The sequence below is a fragment of the Mus caroli genome, chromosome 10 (assembly GCF_900094665.2).
Source record: "Mus caroli chromosome 10, CAROLI_EIJ_v1.1, whole genome shotgun sequence".
In the NCBI taxonomy this organism is placed as follows: Eukaryota; Metazoa; Chordata; class Mammalia; order Rodentia; family Muridae; genus Mus; species Mus caroli.
The window spans coordinates 751,687-777,641 of NC_034579.1; the positions used below are offsets into that span (position 1 = coordinate 751,687).

Below are 25,955 nucleotides of genomic sequence, written 5' to 3' on the forward strand. Positions count from 1 at the left end.
GGGGGGGGGGGGGGGGGGTCAGCTGAATGCTGTCCACATTCCTCGTGTGCTAATGAGTGTAGACCCAGGTCTTGGCCATATGCATTTTAGTCAGGCTAAGGGGCTCCCTTCACCCCAGCCCCGCTTTTTCTCACTTTTCTCCACACAAGTGTATCTTTCCAGGTCCCATAGCAGCAGAGGGATGGACCAGACAGACAAGGCATGTGTGGTTGCATGTGTGTTGCATGTGTGTAATCCTATTATTGGGAATTTGCCTTGACTGGTCCCCTCTTCCCCACTGAGGGTCTCACCTTGGTACCCAACGCCATCTAGAGCAAGCGATGCTTCTGCCTGGGTGCTTATGTGTCAGGCGGACCCCTGTGCTTGGAAGAGAGAAATTGTTGGGCACTGCAGACTCTGCTCCCTTGAGAGTCACACTGAAGTCAGGGACAGAGAACAGCTGGAAGTTGCAATTGGAGTCACCTCCAGCTGGGTTGAGTCCACTGGATCCCAGCTGCATATGGAAGAAATGGTGTAGACATCAGAGATGGGTTTGAATTTCATTTTTCTCTGAGAATCTCATTTCTCTTCATTTCACAGAGACACTTAAAAACAACAACAGTATTTATAGAAAAAAGAAGACATGAGTCTTTCACATTTGAAGACTCAAACTCTTTAGGTCTGAGATTTTGGAGCCAAACTACATTATCACATAGCTTAAATTTAGTGCACAGTATGCCTAATAAAGGGGCTTAAAAGTGAGCAGAAATTTCTAAATGTATTAGGGGTGAAATTAGGGGTGGGTGGATGTGTGTGTGTGTGTGTGTGTGTGTGTGTGTGTGTGTGTGTAAGGATAGGGATAGATAGAGCTGGGAACTCCGAGCCTCAAGTGGACTGGGTCACTGAATTATACTGACTGATCTTTTCACATGTAGGGCAACACTGTAAACAAATATAATCCGTATGCTGCTCGCTTTTAGTTGAGTGGCTGCTCTCACTTTACTTGAGTGGCTGGTGACAGCCATGCACTGTCCTTTGCCCAGACTGTCTTCAGTGATTTCGAGGTTCATACCCTTTTGGACAGGACTAGCATGCCCACCATGAAGGAAGTGAAACTCAGAAGAGACTTCCCCAGATCGTAACAGCTAAGAACAGACACTTGGGGCTGGCAGGATGGCTCAACAGGTTAAAAGCCTGAGGACCCAGGTTCAGTTCCCCCACCCCCCACTCTTCTGGCCCACACAGATACCTGCATGCATGTGGTATTTGTGAACTCATGCAAGCACACCTACAGACTCATAAATAAATCTTTCGGGGAAGAGAAAAGCTAACATGTATACCCCCTCTGTGCGGTAGCATTTATTCCAGATGTTCCTATGAGTTCAGTCTCTGAACCCAAACACTACCCAACTCAGCCACCAGGGCCCAAGCCTTGGCTTGAGCTTACTATTTTATCATTCCAGCTCTTTTTAGAGGGGGAGGGGGTGGGGCTGAGATAGGGTTTCTCCGTGTAGCCCTGGCTGTCCTAGAACTTGTTTTGTAGACCAGGCTGGCCTCAAGTTCACGGAGATCCGCCTGCCTCTACCTCCTGAGTGCTGGGATTAAAGGTGTGTGCTGCCACACCCAACTCCCCTCCTTCCAACATTGTGATTCCCCCAGAGACAACCTTGTACCGTACTCAGTCTGAAGTAGCCTGAAGGTAACTCCTTCCCCCAGACTTTGGGCTTGCCAGAGCTCCCAGGCTCCCTATTAGGAATCAGTGGTATGTGCCCTCGGAAAGGGTGGAGATGGCACCTAGTCAGGGGTGCTGACATGGTGCCGGTGATGTGCAGGATGGGGCCATATGACTTCATGCTAAGTGAACATCCGGTTTCTCAGGAGCATGCGTGGACCCCTGGGATGGTGGCCACTAAGCTGTGTTTAACGAAGTGCATTCAGATGTTGGCATCCATACTTTTCACCCTGCCGGGTCACATGACTTGTCAACACTAAAGAAGGAGCTGATTGGATTTCTTTTTAAGCCAATATATCAGCCTGTGTTGAGAAGGGGATTTGTGAGAGCAAATTGAAGCGAGTAAGCGTGGGCTCAAGTGGAACCCTGTAAATTAGGTTTGATCCGTTTTGGCTGGGTCAGAATGTGAGCCGAGACTCTGAAATGCAGGCAGGATTGCCACAGTAATCTCATAAGGAATTTGTGGGGCAAATATAAGGAAACCAGGACCCGCTTTACAGTCACTCCCTACTCAAATGCCCACCCTAAATCCTATAGGTAACTTGTTCTGACTTCAGTCTTGGTGGGTGGTGCCGCAGATGCTCGAACATGGAATGCCTTCTTCTCAGACGTAGTGTTAGAAATGTTGGCGTAACGATTCGCTGGCTTCGGAATGCAGTTTAACAAATCAGGAGTGGAATTGTGTTACTAGCGTTTGTCTCCTCCTCTGTGGGAAACCTGGATCAGGACCGAGATGTTTCTCCAGGCTGTGGTTTTGGTTCAGCTTTCAGATAGCCCGTGTCACTTTGCCAACCTCAGTCACACCCCGTGTCATCAGAGTGCACTCCACAGTGGGGCATACACAGCACTGCACAGTCCCCATTGCATCAGTCCTGCGGGGCTCTGAGCCTGTGATCTGCAGAAAACAGCCTGGGTGTGTCACCTTCGGCCCACTGGCACATGGTTTGTATTTCCCTTCTCCACAAAGCGAGTAGTTTCTGAGGACAAAATAAGAAGTCTAATGGCACACTCTTGTCTGTTTGTATGGAGAGTCCGTGTCCTAGTCTTTTCTGTATGCATGTAAGTCACTAGAAACCAGAGCCTGGAGCCTGACCATTGCTGGTAAAGCAGGGTCTAGGCCCAAGTCCAGGTGATGTGTCTCCACCTGCCCCGAGTCGGGATTCCTCACCTCTCAGGGGAAGCAGCTAAGGCCCAGAGAGCTCCTCCAAGAGAGCAGATGCAGAACTGTGATCTGCAGATGTGCAGTGGGAGACTGGGAACTAGAAAGCATAAATGCAGAGGCTCATTCCCCACAGCCCTGGCCATGTACCAGGCCATGTACATGTACATGTGCCTTGTGTGTGCATGAAGACTGTGTGGTCCGCATGAAGGTGCATCTGAGACCCACCCTGCTCTGAAGAGCCTTCACCACAACACATTCCCTCTCCCTCCCCTATCTTCCCCTTCCCCTCCTCCCCCCTCTTCCTCTCCCTCTCCCCCTCCCTCTCTCTCTCCCTCTCTCTCTTCCCCTTTTCCCTCTCCCTTCCTCCCCCTCCATCCTTCCTTGTCCCTCTATCCTTCCCTCTCCCTTTTCCTCTCTCTCCCTCTTACCTTCCTTTACCTCTCACCCTCCCTCTTCCTCTTTTCCCTTTCCCTCACCCTCCCTCTCCCAGTCTCTCTCTTTCCCCACCCTTCCCTCCTCTTTCTACTCCCCCTTTCCCTTCTCTGCACGACATTTTTTTTTCCTCAAGAGTTGAAGAAAATAATCATTTTTATGATCTCTGAAAGCATATCTATTACTGAATTTGTGACCCGTTTTCTTTCTTGGTTTACATCATCTCGCCTGACTTTTAGGGTGGTGGTGGTGGTAGTGTGTGTTCCTGTGTGTATGTTCGTGTGTGTGTGTGTGTGTTTAGATTCATTCTTATGTTTCCCAGGCTGGCCCCAAACTTGCTTTATAGCAGCAGTTCTCGACCTATGTATTATGACACCCTTGAGGTTCGAATGACACTTTCACGGAAGCCATCTAAGACCATCTGCATATCAGATAGTTATGATTCATAACAGTAGAATTGCAGTTATGACTAACAATGAAAGTAATTTTATGGTTGGGGGTCACCACACCATAAGGAACTCTATTAAGGGGTCACAGCATTCGAAGGGTTGAGAACCCCAGCTCTATAGCGAAGGGTGAACTTAAAGCGTCTGGTCCTCCTGCCTTTACATCCCAAGTTTAGGGTTGGAGATGTGTGCTACCAGCCTGATTTTATGGAACGTGGGTTCTCTGTATGCAAGACAAGCACAATAGCAACTGACCTACATCCCCAGCCCGGTCTTAACTTTTGGATATATGACATTCACTTCAGAAGAGAGTAATCGTCTTTTCTAGCATTTTTGCACATAACTGAATAGCCTAGATATGTAATAGAACCATGAAGTAAGAATTGAATTTGGGAACGCTTAGGAAAAGGAGGGTCATTTATTATCCTTCGGGAGATGTTGCTAGATATGTCATAATTCCCCGTTGTCCGTTTGGCTCACAGTCATTCTGCTTTATGCAATAAGTCTTAAGATTTTTAAAAGCCAGTAATGTGTTTTACTGATCACAAGAGAGAGTAGACAACTGAAATACACTCAATTCCTGAAAGGAAGAAAATTCCTGCACCGTGAGATCACTGGGTGGGCATGGAGCGGACAAATAGCTTCTGCTTGCTCAGTCTCTGTCCTCTGTCCTGCCGAAGCCTGACCCTGAACGGAACCTCTTGCACACTGACACCCTGACACTTTAAGTCATTACAGCTCACTTCAGGATCCTTGTTTTACTAGTGCAGGGAAATATGGTCGCTGACTCACTGACTGACGTAGGGCATAGCCTTTTGGTGTTTGCTCAGCCGGCTTCAGGTGAGATCAGGCAAGTTCAGGGTGGAATGGTGCTGGACTCAGCTAATTTCAGATGTCAGGCATTCTAAGTTTTAAAGTTTGTGAATAGATAGGGACTCTGCTAATGGACTCTCCATATGCAGACTGTTGAGTGAGAAGTGTGCCAGTGTGGTTGCCATGGGAAAATTACCCATCAGTTCCTAGTTGCCAAGAATGTATTTTTGGCTTCTAGTCTGTTGTGACTACAAGGGATGGTGCACACCTCGGCCACGCCCCTTTCTCTTACCCTGCAAGGCCACGCCCCTCCTTCCTAACTCCATCCTGCTCCACACCCTGTACATTTTCCCATCCTTAGCTCCTCTCTTACTAATTAGCATCAGTGACCCCCAAAGATCAGCCTTCTAGTTCTGCCTTTGCTCTGTGTGGAGGTGACTCCCACGTTTCCCTCCATTCCCTGGAGAGTCTCAGTCCCCTCAGATGTCTCAGTGTCACCTGATTCCACTTCCCTCCTTCTGCCCATCCTAATCCTGCCTCCTGAGAAATCTCCCTGAGACCAATCTCATACACTGTATACCTGTCCGACCAGTTTCTGTTACATTTTCTATGCAACAATGAAACATTTTAGAATTACACCTTAAGTGGAAAAGAAGCGAGTTTCGATACTTTGAAATCCCTGGCTTGCTGCTCTTTGAGATTAGGGCACAATAAGTGAGTATCATAGAAATTTCAAAATTATTGTTTTAAAGCGTGAGAGTTGACAAGAAGCCGCAGGTCACAGGTCTCAAACCAACAACAACAAATTTTTTGTCTCTTGCTGTTATCTTCTCTGTCCTGAGAAGATGGAGCCAAATGAATTGTCCATCAGCAGGTGAATGAGTAATGAAAATCTGGTGTACACTCACACACACACACACACACACACACACAGGAGCGGGGAGGGTGATTTCATTTCTAGATTCAAAGAAAAATGAAATCACAAAATTTGCAGGAAAATTTTTTGGATGGATTAGAATATATAAAGCTAACTGAGGTCATCCAATTTCAGAAAGAAACCCTACATTTCCTCGCAAGCAAATCCTAGCCTATAATGTATATGTATATGTAATGTATACATGTATATGTGTAAACAAATGTATGAGGAGATACTGTAACGCTTAGAAAGGAGAAGAAGAAAGGGTAACTAAAAAAATGAAAGAAATGCATTCTAGTGAATTCACGGATATAATATATGTTGTGTATCCAAATCCCTGTCTGTTGTTGAGAAGGCAATAGCAATTTTAGAAATATTAATGTTTTCTAAAATAAAAGTGACACTTTAAAAAAACAAAAAAACAAATTTGGAGTTCTTTTCAGGATAGTGCTAAGAGGCAAGGAGGGCGTGCCCATACCACAGTGTGCAGCAGGAATGTTGTGGACACTGCTTGTCTCCTTACAATGGAGAGTCTAAAGTGGATCCTTACAGGATAAGATCAAGTCAGAGGCCATAAACATTTGGCTGGCCCTCCCTGTCCCCTTGGTGTGTGTGACAGTTGCTGGCTGCCACAGGTGCTGACTGGACATCAATGTCTGTCCAAACATTAAATAGTGGTAGGTCTTACATTCCAAATGCCAGGGGGAAAGAAGTCTCTGTTGAACACCTGTTGTTTCCTCCCATCTCAGGGGTTTGCCCTACGTCTCCCCAGCCTGAAGACCCCAGCTCTGACCTGTGCACTCAGGGACAGGGTTCTTACCTTCACACTGCCTTAAAAAATGAAATAAGAGGATTTTTAATGAAGATTTCTAAATTCCATTTAGTCACACTATTAGTATAATTTGAAAAGTATATTTTTGCTGGGGAAAGCAGTTATCTTTTAAAATAGCAGTCTTCATTTGAACTTTTATATTCTTCCCCACCCCACTTGCTTTTTCAAGACAGGGTTTCTTTGTGTAGCCCTGGCTGTCCTGGAACTCACTCTGTACACCAGGCTGACCTCGAACTCAGAAATTTGCCTGCCTCTGCCTCCTAAGTGCTGGGATTAAAGGCGTGTGCCACCACTGCCCAGCAAACTTTTATATTCTTAATTACACTGGTAACATTCAAGTGATGTGGAAGGATATTTCATAACTCTCAGGTGCTAAAAGGCACAATTCTTCTTTAAAAAAAAAGAACCTTTCAACTTAAAAAATTACACTCCTATTTGCTTATTGGTGGTGCCATGGTGGGGGGATGGGGGTAGGAGGAAGTGGCACACATGCCCCAGCATGCATGTGGAGGTCAGAAAACATCTTATCGGAGTCAGTTCTCTCCTAACATCATGTGGGCACCAGGAATTGCACGCAGACTTCAGGCTTGCTGGCAGGAGGGGTTACCCATTGAACCATCTTGTCAGCCCATCAACTGTTTGGGGCTTTTGTTGTTGTTTGGGTTTGGGATTTGGGGGCTTTGTTTTGTTTTGTTGCAGGGAGGGTTCGGGGAGGGGGCAGCTTAGTTTAGTTTTATTTGTTCCCACCTTAATCTATCAAACCCAAGACCCACATTTATTCCTCTTCAAAACACATTGCTAGAAAGAACTGATGCGTCCCTTCTAGCCCAATGATGGCGCTGTGCTTGCTGTGGTCCCCTGTCCTTAAATGTATTACATCTGCTAAAGAGAGTGACCAAACCCTCATGGAACCTTCCAGATCACATCTGCTGCCTTCCCTCCTTATTTGATGCCCCTCCCCACAGGGATCACAGGAATAGTTTCCGTGTTACCTAAACCACACGGCACCCACATGCTCCCCATTCGTGTCCGTCTATCTGTGTCTTGCTATTGTTTTAACATTTGGTCCTCTGCCTGGGGAGTGGGTGGTTCCCTCTAAGCTACACCACTTCAGTCTCCACAGAGAAAGCAATATTTTGTTATGAGGTAAAGTTTCAAGCCAGGCCCTGGCCAGGACCTTTCCCATGTGGGGAGATGGAAGGGACAGCCAGGGAGACGGTAATTCTCCTTGAGTTTGAGCTCATTAAAACCTTATCCTGTCCTCAGTGGGTTATTTATTGATCTAAGCATCTAGCACTTTTTCTTTCCAGAAAGAATTAGCATCTATACTGTGATCATGGCTAGGGGTGGGGGTGGCTTTGTCCCTTCTGTGCGGGCATTAACTGCCCCCTGGTTGCTTACTGGCACAGCTGCTTTAGAGATGGATATAGATATGTAGCTGAGGAGCTGGAATAAGATTCTCAAGATTCATGGGTAATGAAGAGAACGGGTTATATCAAAGATACCACGTGTAGGAATCAGAGGGTTCTTAGGGGGCTGGTATGAAGCTATGATCCCTGGCTTCTCCCAAAATGAACACTTCACTGTGCTTCTATACATCCTTTCAATAGGTGTTTTAACATATTCTGGTCTTGCAGTCTTTGTGCAAGAACGCCTAGCAAAATGATGTTTCTTATCTGCTGCTCTGGAGCCAGGCTTAAACATTTGCATTGCCTTTGAGAATCACTGTGGTTGAATTTATGACAGTCATTTAAGTATGTAAATGAGAAATGGCTTTTCAGAACAGATGTTTACAATCGTCTTCCCACTAGAACACTTCCCCTACACATAACATCACCGGCAAGTCTAGCTGCTTCTCAGATCTGTCTGCAGGGATCATGCACAGCTTGAACCAGTCAGACTGCTGGGGCTGCTGGCTCCACGGACCTTGGTGCTGTTTAACTGTGTCATGACTGTGTAGCCTGGAGGAGGAAGAATGGCTAGTTAGACAATTGTTTCAGCAGAGATATCTCTTATATTCTTTCTTTTTAAGTTTTTCTCGCTTTCTTCCTCTTCCGCTCCCTCCCTCCCTTCGTGAGCATGCATGTGTGGGTATGTGAGTGTGGGTGTGTCACAGGAGTGTGTTGCATGCTCATCTGAGTGTGAGTGAAGCCACAGAAAGCATGTGAAGGTCAGAGGCTCAGTTTTCACCTTGTTTGACATAGAATCCCTTTGGTCGTTTGCCAGTGCATGCCCCAGTCTAGCTCACTCACTAGGTTCTGGGGACCTCGCCCTGTCTCTACCACCTTACTCATTGGTGTACTTGGGTCACAGCCACATTACCAGGGCTGGTTATGTGAGTTTGGGGATTTGCTGTTGGGTCCCAGGTTTGCATTACAAGTTCTTTACTGACTGAGCTTTTCTCCCAATCCTCACTTTTCTTCTGAACACAGATAATCCATAGAGGAAGAATTCATTAAAACGATGCATATGTAGCTTATACACTGAGGTGGCTACCGTGATGACATTTTTAAAGCTCCATTTTCTTTGTAAGACACATTAGTCATGTTCTGCTTATCCTAAGATATGCTTGAGGGCTGGAGAAATGGCTCAGTGGTTAAGAGCACCGACTGCTCTTCCAGAGGTCCTGAGTTCAATTCCCAGCAACCACATGGTGGCTCACAACCATCTGTAATGTGATCTGATGCCCACTTCTGGTGTGTCTGAAGACAGCTTCAGTGTACTCATATACATAAAAGAAATAAATCTTTTTTTTTTCTTTAAAAAAAAAAGAAGAAGATACATGCCTGAGTAGAATTGGTCCACAATTTTAGTTCATGTCCACAGTTCGGAATGAACTCCAGGCTCTTTTATTAAAATTGTCTGTTACAGCTGGGCAATGGTGGCACATGCCTTTAATCCCAGCACTTGGGAGGCAGAGGTAGGTGGATTTCTGAGTTCCAGGACAGCCAGGACTACACAGAGAAACCCTGTCTCAAAAAAAAAAAAAAAATTTGTCCGTTACTTTGGCGTCATCGGACATCTGAAGTTACTCCTGTCTTTCTGCTATAGATTAATGTGTGTGATTTTCTCTCTTTTATGCCTTTTAGCTTCAAGAGGCAGACATTGTGGTCTTAGGCTCACCTAAGCCAGAAGAGATTCCTGCTGCATGGATTCCATCAGGAACCACCATTCTCAATTGCTTCCATGACTTCTTGTCAGGTAGATGTCTTCACCTTGATGGGGCAGGACAGTGACTAAGGCAGGTCAGATGACGGACCTTGCTTCTTTGGGAGACCACATTCTTGAGATGCTGGCTGCTATAGGCATGAGGCCAAGAGACTGGATTGTTGGTGTGCCTACCTTTGGGGCAGAGGTTCTCAACCTGTGGGTCACGACTCCTTTGGGAGTCCCATGACACTTTTTGAATCTCAGATATCTTGCATATCAAATATTTACATTGGGATTCACAACCGTAGCAAATTTACAATTACAAAGTAGCAGTGGAAGTGATTTTATGGTTGGGGGATCACTACAGCAGGAGGAACTGTATTAAAGGGTTATAGCATTAGGAAGGTTGAGAACCACTCCTTTGGAGTGTTTTGATACCAGGTTCATATTATGAGCAGAGAGAAACCACGAAGTCAGGGAGGTGTCTGCCCCAAATGCCTCTGGTGAACTCTGGTACTGACAGACATGACAACTGGGAAAGGGTTGGAGGAAATGGAGCTGCCAGGAGGACTAGAATGGAGATAAACGGTATGTTCTCAGAGCTCTCCTCACAGGGCCCCCTGAAACATTCTACCTTTAAAAGCACAGAGAGCAATGGAGAGGGTAGAGGCGCAGGAGAGAGGCAGCCATGTATGTAGGAGCCCCTCAGTTTCTTCAAAACACACTCCTGTGGCTGCCAGGTGGGCTTAGTGTGCAAGGGCACTTGCCACCAAGCCTGGTGACCTGAAAGCAGTCCCCAGGCCCTACGTGTAGAAAAAAGAATCAGACCTCCACACACACAAACCACAGCTATGGTACACAAACACACCACACACACATACACACACTAAATACATAAATGTTTTTGTTTTTTTTTTTTTTGTTTTTGGTTTTGGTTTTGGTTTTTCGAGACAGGGTTTCTCTGTGTAGCCCTGGCTGTCCTGGAACTCACTTTGTAGACCAGACTGGCCTTGAACTCAGAAATCCCACTGCCTCTGCCTCCTGAGTGCTGGGATTAAAGGTATGTGCCACCGCTCCTGGCTATAAACATAATTTTTAAAATTAAAAGTTAAAAGAATAAAATGCATGGTTTGCAAGGCTGGGGGGTTGTAGCTCTGTGGTAGATGGCTTGCCTGACAAACATGAAACTGTGTGTCCCATCCCTTGTACTCTGGAAACAAAAGCCCATAAAATACACATCCTATTACCTGCAGCCATGCAGACAGCTTTTATTTGTCCTGCTAAGAAAGCAGTCTCTAGCCTATAAATCATGACAGAAGCTGACTGGGCTCAGAGTCCTAGCTAGATGAAGAACTTCGTTATAACACCCCGCCTTCTCAAAGAGTTTACATTTTCTGCAACACTATTTACCTGCTGGGTTTTGTCAGCGTTTATATTGAGAACAGTTTGCACACAATTCTAGCTGGAGACAAATGTACTTCAATATTCTTTTGGACTGTCTTTAAGCTCTGTAAAAAAAAAAATGATATATTTTGTGTCGTGAGAACTCTTTATTTTTAATGCTTCTTTTAGAGCTCGTGGTCTTGATAATGCTTTTTCTAAAGATATTACACCTTTAATCCCAGCACTCAGGAGACAGAGACAGGTGGATCTCATACTTGTAGGCATGGCTGGTCTGTGTACCAAGCCAAAGGCCACCCAAGAACTATAGTAAGACCCTGTTTCAAACCAAACAAATGAATGATGATGGTAATAATAATAAATAACATTAGATTTTGTTGGAGAGTTGGCATGAGGTTAATTATAAAATTCTCGAAGAATAAACATTAAATATTTTATTTAAAAAAAAAACCATTAGGTTTCAATGTTTCAGTACTAGGAAGGGCATAAAAGACTAGAAGCCTCTGCATTGATTTAATTTTCTATAAGTAGAATATTTGCAGCTAGTTTCTTTTCAGTTTGTCTGGTCCCTTTGTAATTGTTTCCTTGTTGGTTTTGGAATGTCATGTGAACAAGACAGCACTTGGCCCTGTAGTGAACACACAGTGGAGGCTGAGCATTGACCATGAGCAGGTAAAGCCACATAAAACAAATGGATGGATTGTTTGGAGTCATTTTTAAAAAGTTCTTTTGTTTGAGCTCTAGGCCAGAATTTTGAATACACTGTGGTTGGGTGAAGGTGAGCGTCTTTAATGAGGTTTTCATCCTCATTGTTATCATTGCAGACCCTCCTCCAAGTTCCCACATAGACAGGATCTGGGGGTTATGGTACGGTAACTCTGCAGAGGCATCGATACCTAATTGATACCTACCCCTAGGAGAGCTTTTTCCTGATGCCTGATGCTGGTGACATTGTGTTCAGAAACCAGACCTGACAATCAGGTCTTTCATTCCACTGTGCAATGAACTGAGTATATGAAATTTAGACACAGAAATTCTACATTCTTCTTCAGGCTATATATTTATTACATAAAACTATTTTTAAAAGAAGAAATGCTGTGATCTTGAAGCACTTTGATTTCGAAAAAACCGACTTTGCCCAAAGTACGGCCATTTTGTATGCCATGTTGGAAGATATAGGAACCTGTGTACTGAATGGGATGGAGAAGCTGGTCTTTAATTTTGGGCCCAGAGAGCAGCATCAAACAGCAGCATCTTTGGGTTTCAGTGTCATTTGCAGAGTCTCCTCTTGCTGAGAAAGGAGTATCTAGCGTGGAGTGAGAGAAGTCATGAGCTGTCTCCAGGGCTCGGTAAGAAACCAGGTGATGCAGAGGGACCAAGAGTTTTCCCTTCTGTGGCCCTGAAGGGTGACAGTTTGATGTACAGGAAAGGAAAGGGCGGACATGGATTTAAGGTTATGTCACTCAAAGCAAAGACAATCATTTTGTTGGTTGTGAGGTTTTATTTTGTTTTTAAGACAGTGTCATTGTTTAGCTGAGGTCTGCTTTGAACTCTCAATCCTCCTGCATCAGCTTCCAGAGGCTGAGCGATAAGGATGTACCACCACCAAGCCAGACTTAGTGGTTTGGATCTTTTGTTAAGATTCATTTATTTTTCTTTTATTTGTGTGTGTGTGTGTGTGTGTGTGTGTGTGTGTGTGTGTGTGTGTGTGTGTGCAGGTGCTCCCTGAAGTGTGAGACTTTAGATATCCCTGGAGCCAGAGCCACAGGTGGTTGTGAGTCATTATTGTGAGTTCTGGGTACTATCAAACCCCGGTCTTCTGCCAGAGTAATCCATGTTCTTGACTTCTGAGATCCACCTGCCCACCAACTCCATACCTGATTTTTTTTTAAACTCTTATTTATACTGACCCTCTAGGCTGTGTGGCTTTGAGGAAATCACTTCAACTTTCCACTCCTCATAGATAAATAGAACTGAGAAACTCAGCTGGGAAGGACAAATGGCGTGGTGATTTGGGGGCAGTGACTTTAGCATACTGGCTACCAGTGAATGTTGGTTCACTCTCTACACCCCTCCCTCTCTACCATATTGCCAGCACACACAGGCCGTGACTTCACAGCTGCAGAATGTATGCATGTTCTTAGAAGTTATGTCCAGGGAAGTAAGCAGGGTGGGAGATTCTAAAATAATATGGTGGCAGCTTCTGAGCAATTGGGCAGACTCAGGCAGGATTCTGTCATCCTGTGTGTTTGGAATGAGATGAGGATGCTTCCTTCTGACCCTTGAGCTTTATTCTGAGACCCATGTCTGTATTCGCTGGCTCTCTTCTTCTCCTAGGTCTCTGCCTGAGGTAGCTCACCAATTTTCTAGTTCAAATTTCAATTTGTTCTCAGTACATGTAGTTACTTTTAAGGGATGGGGACGTAGCTCAGTTTGTAGAGCTCTTACCAAGCACACGTAGGAGCCTGGGTTGGATCCTCGCCTTGGCATAAAATCTGATGTGATGCACACCCAGAATCCCAGCACTGGGTGGTAAAAGCTGAGGGCCAGAAGTTTAAAATCAGCCTTAAATACACAATGTCCTTCTCCAAACAAAACAAAACAGAAAACAAAAATGAAATAAACAAAAACAAAACCATATAGGTTATGCATGTAGTGTATTGATTCCTCCTTAGTTTGGTTGGCCTTAGAGGTTGCCATGTTATAGAGGATAATGGTTATGTTTACATCATTTTCATTTCTTCAGAGCTTTCTCTTTAAAGAGTGTGAGTTGTACGCTCTGATGTGATGGGATTCACATGGTGGGAATGATGATGGCCACTCTCAAGGGCACTGTCTCAAAATGGTGCTAGAGGGTTTCTTCAGAGGCAACTGGGTATTTATTGAGTGTATTTAGGGTCAGGGCCGGTTCTCTGCAGAGGGGGAGGATTTGACCTGGCCACAGGCTTCTGTTATGTTAGCCCTGGGGTTAAGGCTCCCTCCACTCAGGCCTCTCATCCTTTCACTGATCCCTGCTGCTTTCTTCAAAAATTCCTCCCGATTTCTCGTCCCATCACGCCATTGTATTCTTGTCTGGATTCATTTCTCTTCATTTAGCTGTCCGGAGACAGGGAGGGAGGGAGGAAGGAAGGGAGGGAGGGAGGGAGGGAGGGAGGGAGGGAGTGAGTTCTGTTCTGCTCAGACCTGTTTTTCACAGTGTTCCTCATACCTTGAAGTCATCCCAACACTTTTCCTAACCACATCACAGTCTCTCTTTCCCTGAGCCCTGTGTTGTACAAGACCCTAAAATGATAAAAATCCTTTACTGTGCAACTGTGTCCCTTATGTTCTGGGGCCATGCACTTACAGATTGATAGCAGTCCCTGGAATGTCGATGTCTTAATTCCCCATTCCTAAAAGGCAGGAGAACGAACAGTACCTGTTTTTCTTCTTCTTCTCCTCCGCAGTAGTTGGACAGGATTTTAAGAACAGGTCTTTAGTGGTTAAAGGAAAGCAAAACAAATCTCTCCCATCTTCTGACTCTTCTGCCCAGATGTGATTTATAGAGCTGAAATATTGCTAATCTTTAAACTATAGATGGGGAATGTGGTTTTTTTCCAACACCCTGATTGCATGTGACAACAGAACTTTACAGAGCACATACTCTTAAGTGTTTTGTGCAATTTCTTGTAAAGAACTGTCAGCATAGTGGATAATTTAGGAGTCAAGTGGTCCCGAAACCCAAGAAAATGGTTTCTTAATTAAAAAATGTTGCTATTAGGAGTATTTATTTTCCCATTAAGAGAGGATACAGGCCAAAGCATTTTACATGTGTGTTTTCTTTTAATAAATGTTATAATTGTTAACTAAAGGAGGGGAAAGCAAAATTCTTATTGATGCTTCCCAAATTTGAAAAACAGATGTATTTGTCAGCTTTCTGCCCCTGTGAAAAATGACTATTTTTCACAGGGAAGAAAGTCTATTTTGGTTCATGGTTTCTAAGAGTTTATGCCATGTATCTTTAGGCCTGTGATGTAACACTACATCCTGGCTGGAGTGGGGACAAGGAAACAAACAGAAACTGGAAGGGCCTGGTGTCCCAGTGTCTCCTTCAAGGCCATGACCCCAGCAACCTCGCTTCCTCCCACTAGGTCCCACCTTCTTAAAATGCCAACACATTCATTTTACCAGAGCCACAGGCTGATGAACCAGCCCAGACCCCAGACCCCAGACCCAAAACAGCATCACGCAATCCCTAAGATTAATATCCTAAAACATAATTGCTTTTGATAGAAATTAGGCCATATTTCTGACAGGAATTTTCTTTTGATAATTCAAACAAACAAACAAAACAAGCAATTTATGGGCTGAGGCTATGTCTCATTGGATAAAATGCTTGCCACAAAAGCATACAGGCCAGAATTCAGATCTCCATCACCCACATGAAAGCCAGGTGGGCACAGCAGGCACCTGCAATCCCAGCGCTCTGGAGGCAGGACAGGGGATCTCGGTGGCAAGCTGCCCAGCTAGACCAGCAGAATGAGTAGCTCCAGCATCACCAACGCACCCTGCCTCCACAAACTGAGAGTGACCAAGGAAGACGGTTGGCATCAACCAAGTTCACGTGTGCTTGAACACACACACTCGCATACCCACATGTGAACACATATGCACACACACACTTGCACACACATGTGAATACATATACATACACACTGAAAAAAAAGCCCATAGTTATGATTGGTATAGTGGCTTACACCTATAATCTCAGAAATTGGGAGGTAGAGGAAAGCAGATCTCTGTGAATTTGAGGCCAGCCTGTTCTACATAGTGAGTTCAAGGTCAGCCAGGGCTACATACTGAGTCCCTGTCTCAAAACAAAACAAAAAATCCACAGTTATTACTTTGAAAACATGAATATAATCTATAAATTATATATGTATGTGTGTGTGTGTATTTAAATATAATGTCTTCTTTCTCTGTCATACTGTTTGATAAAGAATTCGCTACATTTGATTTCATTTAATTGAATATATTTTACACATATTATATAAAGTTATTGTTGTTGTTTTATGACCAAAGGAAGCTTGCTCTCTTCACAGCTTTAGGGTTTATCCGTAGGTGTTTCACTTCTGTGTGTGCCTTGTGCTTGCAAACAACTTCACTTCCGCTATTGCTCTAGGGTGATACTGTAAGGGTTCAAGGGTCTGAAGCCCCACTGTGTCAGAAATTCAAATGTTGGGTAGCACATATGTCTGGTAGTTAAAATGAATATTCTTAATGGTACACCTCGTGGACCTGCTACATTTCAATTCACACAATCCTGGCCGGTTGGTTTTATTCTTCGTAACAACCCAAGCGGGACTGGGTCAGAGGTGGAGATGTGAGTCTGTATAGGCCATGCTGCCTCTACAATGAGTATCATGGATATCTTTGGCTGTGGGAGTGGCAGAGGTGCGGGGCCTTGAACTCAGGGCCTCAAGCAAGCCAAACAAGCACTCTATCACTAAGCTGTATCTCCATTCCTCTTACTTTTTAAATTTTGAGACAGAGTTGGACTCTCTTCCTCAGGCTGGCCCTGAACCTGCAGTGCCCCTGCTTTGGCCTCCTGAGTAACTAAGATGACAGACTACCAGACCAAACTAGAATTGTCTAAAGCCACCATTATATTAATTCTTGTGTATGTTTTTGAGACAGGGTCATACTGTGGAGCCTAGACTTTACTGTGTAGTCTGAGATAGTTTCAAGCTGTCTATTTTCCTGCCTCAGCTTTTCAAGTGCTGGGTTTAGAGGCTGGGCTACCTTATCCAGATAATTGTATCTTTGCTTTTGTAGGTCACAGTGTCACACTTGGGGTACTTGAAGAACCCATGCCTGGATGTTTCTGTGTTCTTCAGTGTGAGATATCTGTCAAGCATAGTGTGCTTTGTTAAACCATGCCTCCGTTTATCCCCAGGTTAACAGCTTAAAGGGACATTGACATCCCTCTAATATAAAAATACAAAATAGCCCCAGCTGAGAGCCTCAGGGTTGTGCCAGAGGTGACGTGCCTGTAGACATTTCCTGACCTTGGTGATAACTGATGGGCGCCACGATTCTGTGTGCTGGATTTTTACAGAGGGCAATTGTTTATTAGTGAAAATATGTTAGAAGCCTTTTTCCACTCAATGTGTTTGCAGGGAAGCTGAGAGGAGGGTCTCCTGGGGTGCCCGTGAACAGACTCATTGCAGAAGAGAGCGTGCGTCTCCTGGCTGCGGCTCTGCGGGTTCAGGTTCGTGGGACGTGGCCATCTGAGTTTGGGCTTCGTAGTAGTTTCTGATGTTTTCCAGTGTTTCCGCCTGTCGGGCGGAGTTTTAGACACTCCACGTCTGGGGTCAAAGAGCCCTCTGATGGGAGGAAATGGGTACTTACTTGCTTTTTACTTGCCTACCATCGCATGATGTGTGCAAGGCAAATGCCCAAAGTCGTGTCTGTGTAATGCATTACCTCTCAAATGTACCAACACAAAAACTTGAAGCGTGTATTGCCTCATAATTTTTCTGTGCCAGGGACCTGGGAGCTGGCTAGCTTCAAGCCTTTCAAGTGGTTGAAATCAAGATGCCAGATGGGGCTTGGTTGAGGGTTGAGATGAAGAATCTATCCAAGAGGCTGGGGAGGTGGTTCAGTCAATGAAGTGCCTGGTCCACAAGCACAGGGGCCGGACTTTGATCCCCAGCACCCACATAAAAAAGGTGTGAGCCTGTCTTCTCAGCACTGGGGAGACAGACAGGAGGATGTCTGAGACAGTACAGTTGTAGGTTCAGTGGGAGATCATGTCTCAAAGCTAAGGTGGTGTGGACCAGAGAGGTGGCTCAGTGGCTAAGGGATGGGCTGCGCTTACAGAGGATACAGATTTGTTTGCCAGATGGCAGCTCACAATCATATGTCACTCTAGTTCCAGGGGATCCAGTGTCCTCTTCTGACATCCCCCACACATGGTGCATAGATGATACATGTAGGGAAAATGCCCAGTTCCCCACAAATACCCACATAATAATAATTTAATAATAATAATAATAACATATTATAAACATATGTTGGAAACCATTAGAAGCCATCCATGTTGCCAGTTCTGACTTTTATGTATAAACACACAATAAATCTTTTAAAGAATAACCATATCTACAGTCTTGATATCTTTTGTGAATAGTTAAGCTGTTTTAACAGTGCATATGTCTACAAGCCCATAAACAAAGTCTACAAGGCTAATTGCATGTGCATCACATTGTTGCTTATAACCTGTGATAACTGTCTGGCTTGGGGGTTCCTTGGCCTCCGTAAGCCCCTCGCAGTCTTCCTGTAGTTGATGTGGGAACCCTGTCACCCTCACATCTACACCGTCTCTTTCCCCCTCTCTCCTGAAGAACATGGTGAGCAGCGGCAGGAGGTGGCTCAGAGAGCAGCAACATCGAAGATGGCGACTGCACTGCTTAAAACTGCAGCCTCTCTCGCCTGTGCCCAGGTAGGTGATGCTGTGCTTGGCTGGTACTGATGGCGGCTCACCCCAGGGACACGTATCTCTGGTCAGTTGCTGACTGGCATAATGCAAGGCTTTTGAGTGTTTTTTTTTATCTGAAACATGGTCCCAGGCTGATCTTGAACAAGCCATAGGAAGCAAGCCAATGAGTAGCACCCCTCCATGGCCTCTGCATCAGCTTCTTCCTCCAGGTTCCTGCCCTGCTTGAGTTCCTGTCCTGACTTTCTCCAATGATGGATTATGATCTGGAAGTGCAAGCTGAATAAACCCTTTCCTCCCCAACTTGATTTTTGGTCATGGGATTTTGTCACAGCAATAGAAAACCTAATTAAGACACTTTAGCCACGAAGATGAGATAAAACAAGATTCTAGAAGCTAAGGAGAGGTGAGAAGAGAAATAGAAAGATCTATGATGGTGACCTTGGGGGGAGGGGGGTGGGAATAGCCTTAAAGGAAGCTCAGAGTTCAGCCTACACTGGCTTGAAGCATCATTTTCCTCTCAGCTTCTCTGGTACCCTCTGGAGCAGGAGGGATGCAGCATGTTTACCAATTATCCCCTATACCAAGGTCAGACTGCCCTGGTCCTCTGTTCTGAAGAGAATTATAGAGTTGTATTGGGGCTGAGCAGGTCGTCAACAGTAGCAACTGAAGAGTTGCCTATGGCAGTGTGTGTGTGTGTGTGTGTGTGTGTGTGTGTGTGTGTGTGTGTGTGTGNGGGTGGGTTCTTTCCATCCTCGAAGACTGTTGTGTCTCAAGTTCAAGTTCATTGCCCTCTCTCATGCAATGTTCTAGGCTCTAGGAATAAGTGTGTCTTCAGTCCTCCCTCTCAGGCAAATGTTCAGTGGGGTAGAAGAACAGGCTGGCCCCAAATAAGAGAGACAGGGCATGTTGGCCACAGCAGTGTTCTCTGGGTGGTCCACAGTACACACATTGTTACTGAGAGCCCCTGTAATAACGACAACTGTGTGCTCACCTCAGTCACGTGTGATGCCCAGCCATCCTCCAAATGAAGGTCCTGACTTTTTTTCAGTCTGAGATTGAGTTTCGAGTACTGCATCCTTTCACGAGCCATTACATAATTAATAAAATATTCTCAACTATTATTTTTGGACTGAAAATGCGAAAGGGAGAAAGCATGGATGGAGATGAAACAAAATAGCATTTCCATATTTCTGAATAGCCAAGAGACACTTTGGCTAGCCAGGTGAGAAAGCATCATGTGGTAGCCGTTCTAGCCTCTGCCGCACGGAACTGTGTGCCCAATAATGGGTTTACCATAGCCATAGTATGAAGAACACACTTGGCCTCTGCCTGTGACATGGGTGTTAAATTTGTGCCTGACACCATTCTAGAGTCTTGATACTTTAATAATATTTTGCAATAATATCTCACAAAGAAAGGGAGGGAAGAGTCACTTTCTCATGCATCTTAATTGTTAGCAGTTGTGTTTAATTCTGCCTGGGAAGAGGGACCACAAAGCAATTGGGTTGATTTAATGGTTGGCAGGGTGTGCGGATGCTTCTCCCTCGAGCGCCGACCACCTAAGCTGAGGCGACCACCTCTGTCACGCTTCTTCTCTCTCCCTCCAGTGATATTGAGATTTCCCGGGGACAGACTCCAAAAGCTGTGGATGTCCTTGCCAAGGAGATAGGATTGCTTGCAGATGAAATTGAAATCTATGGCAAGAGCAAAGCCAAAGTCCAATTGTCCCTGCTGGAGAGGTTAAAGGATCAAACAGATGGAAAATACGTCTTGGTTGCTGGGTAAGACTCCACACTGACTCTAATGAAGAGACGTGTTTCTAGAACTGTCTTCCATATTTATCCATATTTATCTCTGTCCACACACCCCTTAAGTACATTGCGTTCTTGGTTTTGACCCTGTTCCTTTTTGCGTCAATTGACAAGCCTCCGTTTGTCATGAGGTAAGGCTCCTCACGCCTTAGCAGAGCTGAGGGAAGTACTCTCTATTCTGTACATAGAGTAACAAGCTGCTAAGTTTGCTGTTTTGCTTTTGAATTTATTTTTTAACTTGTGATGCTGAGACTCACACCCAGAGTCTGGTATATGACAGGCAAGGTCTCTACCACTGAACTGCATCACAAAACAGGAGTGCGGTGGCTTCTTTTGACAGTGCTGGAGAGTAAAGCTAAGCAAGGGCTGTACCACTGAGCTACACTCTCAACTCCAGTGCTTTATTATTCTTGCCCTATTGCTCCTCAGGGTTCTTCGACCTGCTACCAAGTCATGCTCTGTAGCCGAGGATGCCCTTGAAGTCTTCATCCCCCTTCCTCTATCTCCTAAGTGCAGGATTACAAGCGTGTGTGGCCAGTCCCAGCTGTCCTAGATGTTTAAATTTAGTTTTCCATGATTAAAATAACAATCAGAAGCACATTATTTTGAACTGTGTTAGGACTTGAGTAACATGTCATTTCATATTCTACTTAAAATTTAAGATATTTGTGGGAAATATACATTCCCTTGTTAATGTCCTTGGTAGTTCATTGTCATATGTGGACCTTACAAAACATTTCAAACTAAGGTTGGCCATTTTCAATTGTATTGATACATGAAAAACAAATTGATACTTTTTATGAAAGGGGAGGTTTTTGTTGTTTCCTTTTTAAAAACATATTTGCTACCTGAATTATTCAGCCAAGAGATTTGAACTATTCTGACATTAAGTTACATATACTCTTGTGTGGTCTTGCAATTGTGTGTGATTGACTGTTGCAAATGATGAGTAGGTGCATAACTAGGCGGATGGATGGATGGATGGATGGATGGATGGATGGATGGATGGGTGGATGGATGGATAGGTGGATAAATGCATGCATGCATGATATTTTGATAGATAGATAGATAGATAGATAGATAGATAGATAGATAGATAGATAGGTAATGGTGAGGCTTGAAGCATAAAATCCATTTATCAGGTAGCGACATTTCTTTGCTGTGGATTTGACTTCTAGTTAACTTAGATTGACTTAGTTATCCATGTGATTGCTTTCTGCTTTCATGTTGTTGGTTGCTGTCCTAGTCGAGTTGGTTGGTTGGTTTGTTTGGGGGGTGGGGGGTGTTGTTGTTGGTTGGTTGGTTTGGTTTGGTTTGGGAGTTTTTGGGGGAGGTTTACTCTTTCTGTTTATTTTTTGTCAGGTAGAGTCATATAGGAAGAGGGAATCCTCAACTGAGAAAATGTCCCCATCACATTGGCCTGTAGGCAAGTCTTTGGGGCGTTTTCTTGATGAATAATTGATGTGGAAGGGTCTAGCCTCTTGTACGTGGTACCAACTCTGAGCCATATAGTCCTAGTCTATGTAACAAGCCAGCTGAGAAAGACAGTAAGCAGCATTTCTCCATGGTCTTTGGTTCACTTCCTGCCTTGAGGTCCTGCCTTGAGTTCCTGCCCTGATTCCTCAGTGGCAGGGTGTGCCTGAGAGCTGTAAGATGAAGTAACCCTTTCCTGCCCCGATTGCTTTAGGTCATGGGATTTTATCATAGCAATAGAAAGCAAACTATGACAGTATATAATGTAGTCTCACTATAAGATTTATAAAAAAATACCGAAAATAAACAAGAGAATAAAATATCACAATTTCCACCACTCAGAGGGCACAGTTCTTCAGGTCAGGATAGTGTCCACACTGATAGGCCCTTCCTTAAATGAGGTCATACCATGTGTGTTCAGTGGTACACTTCTAACAATGAGCTCGGATACATTACTCTTCTCATGGCCCTGTGGCAAGCATCCCAGTGTTTACATCTGAGTTCCCCAAATGCATGTGGCGCATCTTTCCATTGCCTCTAGCTTCATTGTTTCCCCATGGTGAACACGTGTTAATGACGGCTCACAACTACTAGTATAGAGTGTCTCTAATTCTTCTAGTACAGGGGTTCTCAACCTGTGGGTTGAGGCCCCTTTGGGAGTCAAGCAACCCCTTCATGGGGTCACCTAAGACCATCAGAAAACACAGATATTTATATTACAATTCATAACAGTAGCAAAATTNCAGTTATGAAGTAGCAACAAAAATAATTTTATGGTTGGGGGGTCACCACAACATGAGGAACTGTATTTATTTATTTATTTATTTATTTATTTATTTATTTATTGTTTTTTTTCAAGACAGGGTTTCTCTGTGTAGTCTTGGCTGTCCTGGCACTCACTCTGTAGACCAGGCTGGCCTCAAACTCAGAAATCCGCCTGCCTCTGCCTCCCAGGTGCTGGGATCAAAGGCGTGCGCCGCCACCACTCAGCTAATGGGGACGTGTATTAAAAGGTCACAGCTTTAAGAAAGTTTCTAACCACTCTTCTGGTTATATTGAGACAGGAAAATGGCTTGACAATGTGACGAGGATGCTCTACAGTTGACACCTCTACTGATACACATCTCCACTGTTTCAAAGTTTGAGGTCACTACAGACTGCTAAGTGGATAACCCTGGATGTGCCTATCTGTGCCTTTGCCCCTAGGAAGATCGTTCTCCAGAGGGGAAATAAGTTGTAGTCAACTTTTACAGTCGGCCAGGGCACTAGTTCCAGGCAGCTAAAGACATGGAACTCTGAAGTTCACGTCCCGCCCATAAAATGCCGTAGTTTGTATATAGTTTACATGTGACCTTTTATAAACATTCAGCCACCCCTAGATTGCTCACAGTGCTTAATACAGTATAAGGGCTATGCACATATTTATTAAACTCTCTTGTTTAGCGAGTAGGACAAAGAAGTTTGTACTTGTTCCATACAGATTTTCTTTTTCTTTTTCCAAATAATTTGGTGTAGCCCCTCATTGTTTGTGGCTGCTTTGGCTGCCAGCATTTGCACTACCTGGGTTCCTTTCTAACCTGAGAGCCCAGCCCTCATATTCATACATCTGGGCACAGAGATGTCGATCCTACCCTCAGGTACCCTGGATACCCTACCACTGAGAGGCGTGGCAGGAAGGACACGGTCGTTCCTTACTCCTGCTTCTGAGTTTGGAGCATCTTCTACTCAAATTTGCTTTTAGGCACGTATGCTTGAGGCAGGCTTGCAATGAGTAAGCACATTATTGGACACTGAGATATTTAAAAGCATCTTAGAGCTAGGAAAGGTGACGTGTACCTGCGATGTATACAATCATCCGTGATCAAATGCTGTGTTGTATAATTGTTATGGGGGGAGGAGCAGAAATGGCAGAAGCATATTGAGGGCCATTGCAGAGTTGATAGAAATTCTGTTCTAATCCCAGAAGTCTAATGACTGTTTTTAAATGAAACTCAAGTTAGCAACTCAAATAGCAATTTTAAAAAGCAAACACAGGGCTGGAGAGATGGCTCAGCGGTAAAGAGCACTGACTGCTCTTCCAAAGGTCCTGAGTTCAATTCCCAGCAACCAGATGGTGGTTTACAACCATCTGTAATGAAATCTGATGCCTTCTTCTGGTGTGTCTGAAGACAGCTACAGTGTGCTTAGATATAATAATAAATACATCTTTAAAAAAATAATAAAAAAAGCAAACACTCTAACACAATACAACCTAAAGATACACCGACTTAATACTTAATGTGCTAAAAATGACCACTGAAGTACATAACTTCCCTAAAGAAACACATACACCCTTTTAAAAATGTGTCTATCTAATACATGGATTTGCCTCCTTCCTCCAGAATTTGTATAGTCCTGGTGGGTTTCACTGAGTTTTCTCACCGTGGTTCAGTTCAGGAGATTGGGGGCAGGAGTTGTCCACAGTTACAGAGCCCTTGCCTAGGCTGTGTGAAGCCTTGGGTTTAATCTCCAGAACCTTCAGGATAAGATCCAAGGATCTCAGGAGGAATGTGTCGTCTGATAATAAAGGAAGATTCATGAAGCATTTTTTCCTCATGAAGTGGCAGTGATACACTTCATCTGGGACTTGTCTAATGTAGAAATAAAGCCCAGCTCTAGACGTGGCCCTGCCTTGAGCTAAGAACGAAGTTGACATGTCTTTAACAAAAGCTATGATGATATCGTTATCAAGTTCCCAACGAGGGAGTTAAACCATTAGGGCCTGGCCTCCGGCCACATGCTAGATCCAGCTTCTTAGCTCTGGAGTCATGTCTCAAAATGTGGTTTAAGAAAAGAGGACAATAGTAAGGGATTTTCGAATGCGTAGCCATCAGAAATTAATTCAGCATAAAGCACGTAATATACCTGGCATGTCTTTGGCAGTGCGCATCCTTGCTCCATCGTGTGTCTTGAATGTACGACATCTGTGCTAGACACACCATCACACCACACAACACCAGTTAAAATTCCTGAAACACATGAGCTCACACTTTTAGCTATGTATACAGAATTTAATCTTATGATAGAAATGTGCTGGTTTAATTACTGGGGAAAGAAGGCTTTTGATATTTAATATTTTCTTCCCATCATTTTAGCGTATAAGTATCAGGTTGGTGTATCTTTAGTTGTGTTGTGTTAGAGTGTTTGATTTTTAAAATTGCTATTTGAGTTGCTAACTTGAGTTTCATTTAAAAAACAATCATTAGAGTTTTGGGATTAGAACAGAATTTCCACTAGTTTCTACAATGGCCCTACATACCCTGCTGCCAGGTGTTTTGTATGACATATTTATACAAAGTACCATTTGATCACTGATGATTATTAAATCAAAGTGTCTTTCAACTCTGAAACATATTGAAGATGCTTTGTGTTCTGTAGTATTAAATATTCATCGACTATTCTTATATAAAAATTGGCACATCACTTTCCTTTTTAATAAATTGTAAATGATATATTCTAAAGAATTGAGTTTTAAGTGTATAATTTATTATTAATGTTTGAATGGCATACCCATTTTGTATACACAGATTTTACAAAAAAGTCTTGGTTGATAGAATTCACAACAAAAGTAGCATTAAGCAGCCTTGTGTTAAGCCGTGCTTGCTACAGGGCACCTTTAGTTCACTGCTTGGAGGTAGGCAGATCTCTACAGAGTGAGTTCCAGGACAGCCAGGGCTATACAGAGAAACCCTGTCTCAGACAGAAAAAGAGACAGAGAGAGAGACACAGAGAGAGACAGAGAGAGAGAGAGAGACAGTGACTGAGAGAGAGAGAGAGACAGAGACAGAAACAGAGACAGAGAGAGACAGGCCCTGTGCCAGAGACTGCTGACCAGCATGGCTGCTCACACATTCACTTCAGTCCATCCTCAGTAAACATTGCTCTACTCCCCACTAGCCCCTTGCTGGCATGACTCTGTGTAGCCTAACGGGAGCTAGCATACATGCCGTGTTGTAAATACAACTGCAGGCTGAACTCTGCGTCCTCAAGAGCAGATTAAGCAGCAGAAGAGCAGCTGTTCTTTTTCGGAAACTATGTCTTAAGCCCTCTCACTTCACAGAACTGTTAGAAGCCACAGTGAAGGGGGTCTTCCTTTCCCTCCATTCAAAGCCACACCAAAGCACAAAACAGCCCATGAACTGATAGTGATGAGTATAGAGCAGCCCTGGCAGAAATCTACTGGCTCTAGAGAGCCTACACCACACTGTATTCTATATGAATAAACAAATTCAGGAGCCAGGTGTGCTGCATGCCTTTTATCCTAGCCCTTGGGAGAGAGATACATAGAGAGT

General features: G+C 44.2%; 1 protein-coding gene across 4 annotated transcripts in view; it reads left to right on the forward strand.

The window, feature by feature from the left end:
* Positions 1-25,955, forward strand: part of Mthfd1l (methylenetetrahydrofolate dehydrogenase (NADP+ dependent) 1 like) — a 180,943-nt gene that overhangs the window by 23,687 nt on the left and 131,301 nt on the right. For all 4 annotated transcript variants that reach the window (XM_021173654.1, XM_021173653.1, XM_029482853.1 and 1 more), the window contains exons 8-11: positions 9,402-9,513; positions 17,022-17,113; positions 18,246-18,343; positions 19,948-20,121. In XM_021173654.1, the coding sequence (XP_021029313.1) occupies positions 9,402-9,513; positions 17,022-17,113; positions 18,246-18,343; positions 19,948-20,121 (476 nt within the window). The remainder of the gene's footprint in view (positions 1-9,401; positions 9,514-17,021; positions 17,114-18,245; positions 18,344-19,947; positions 20,122-25,955) is intronic.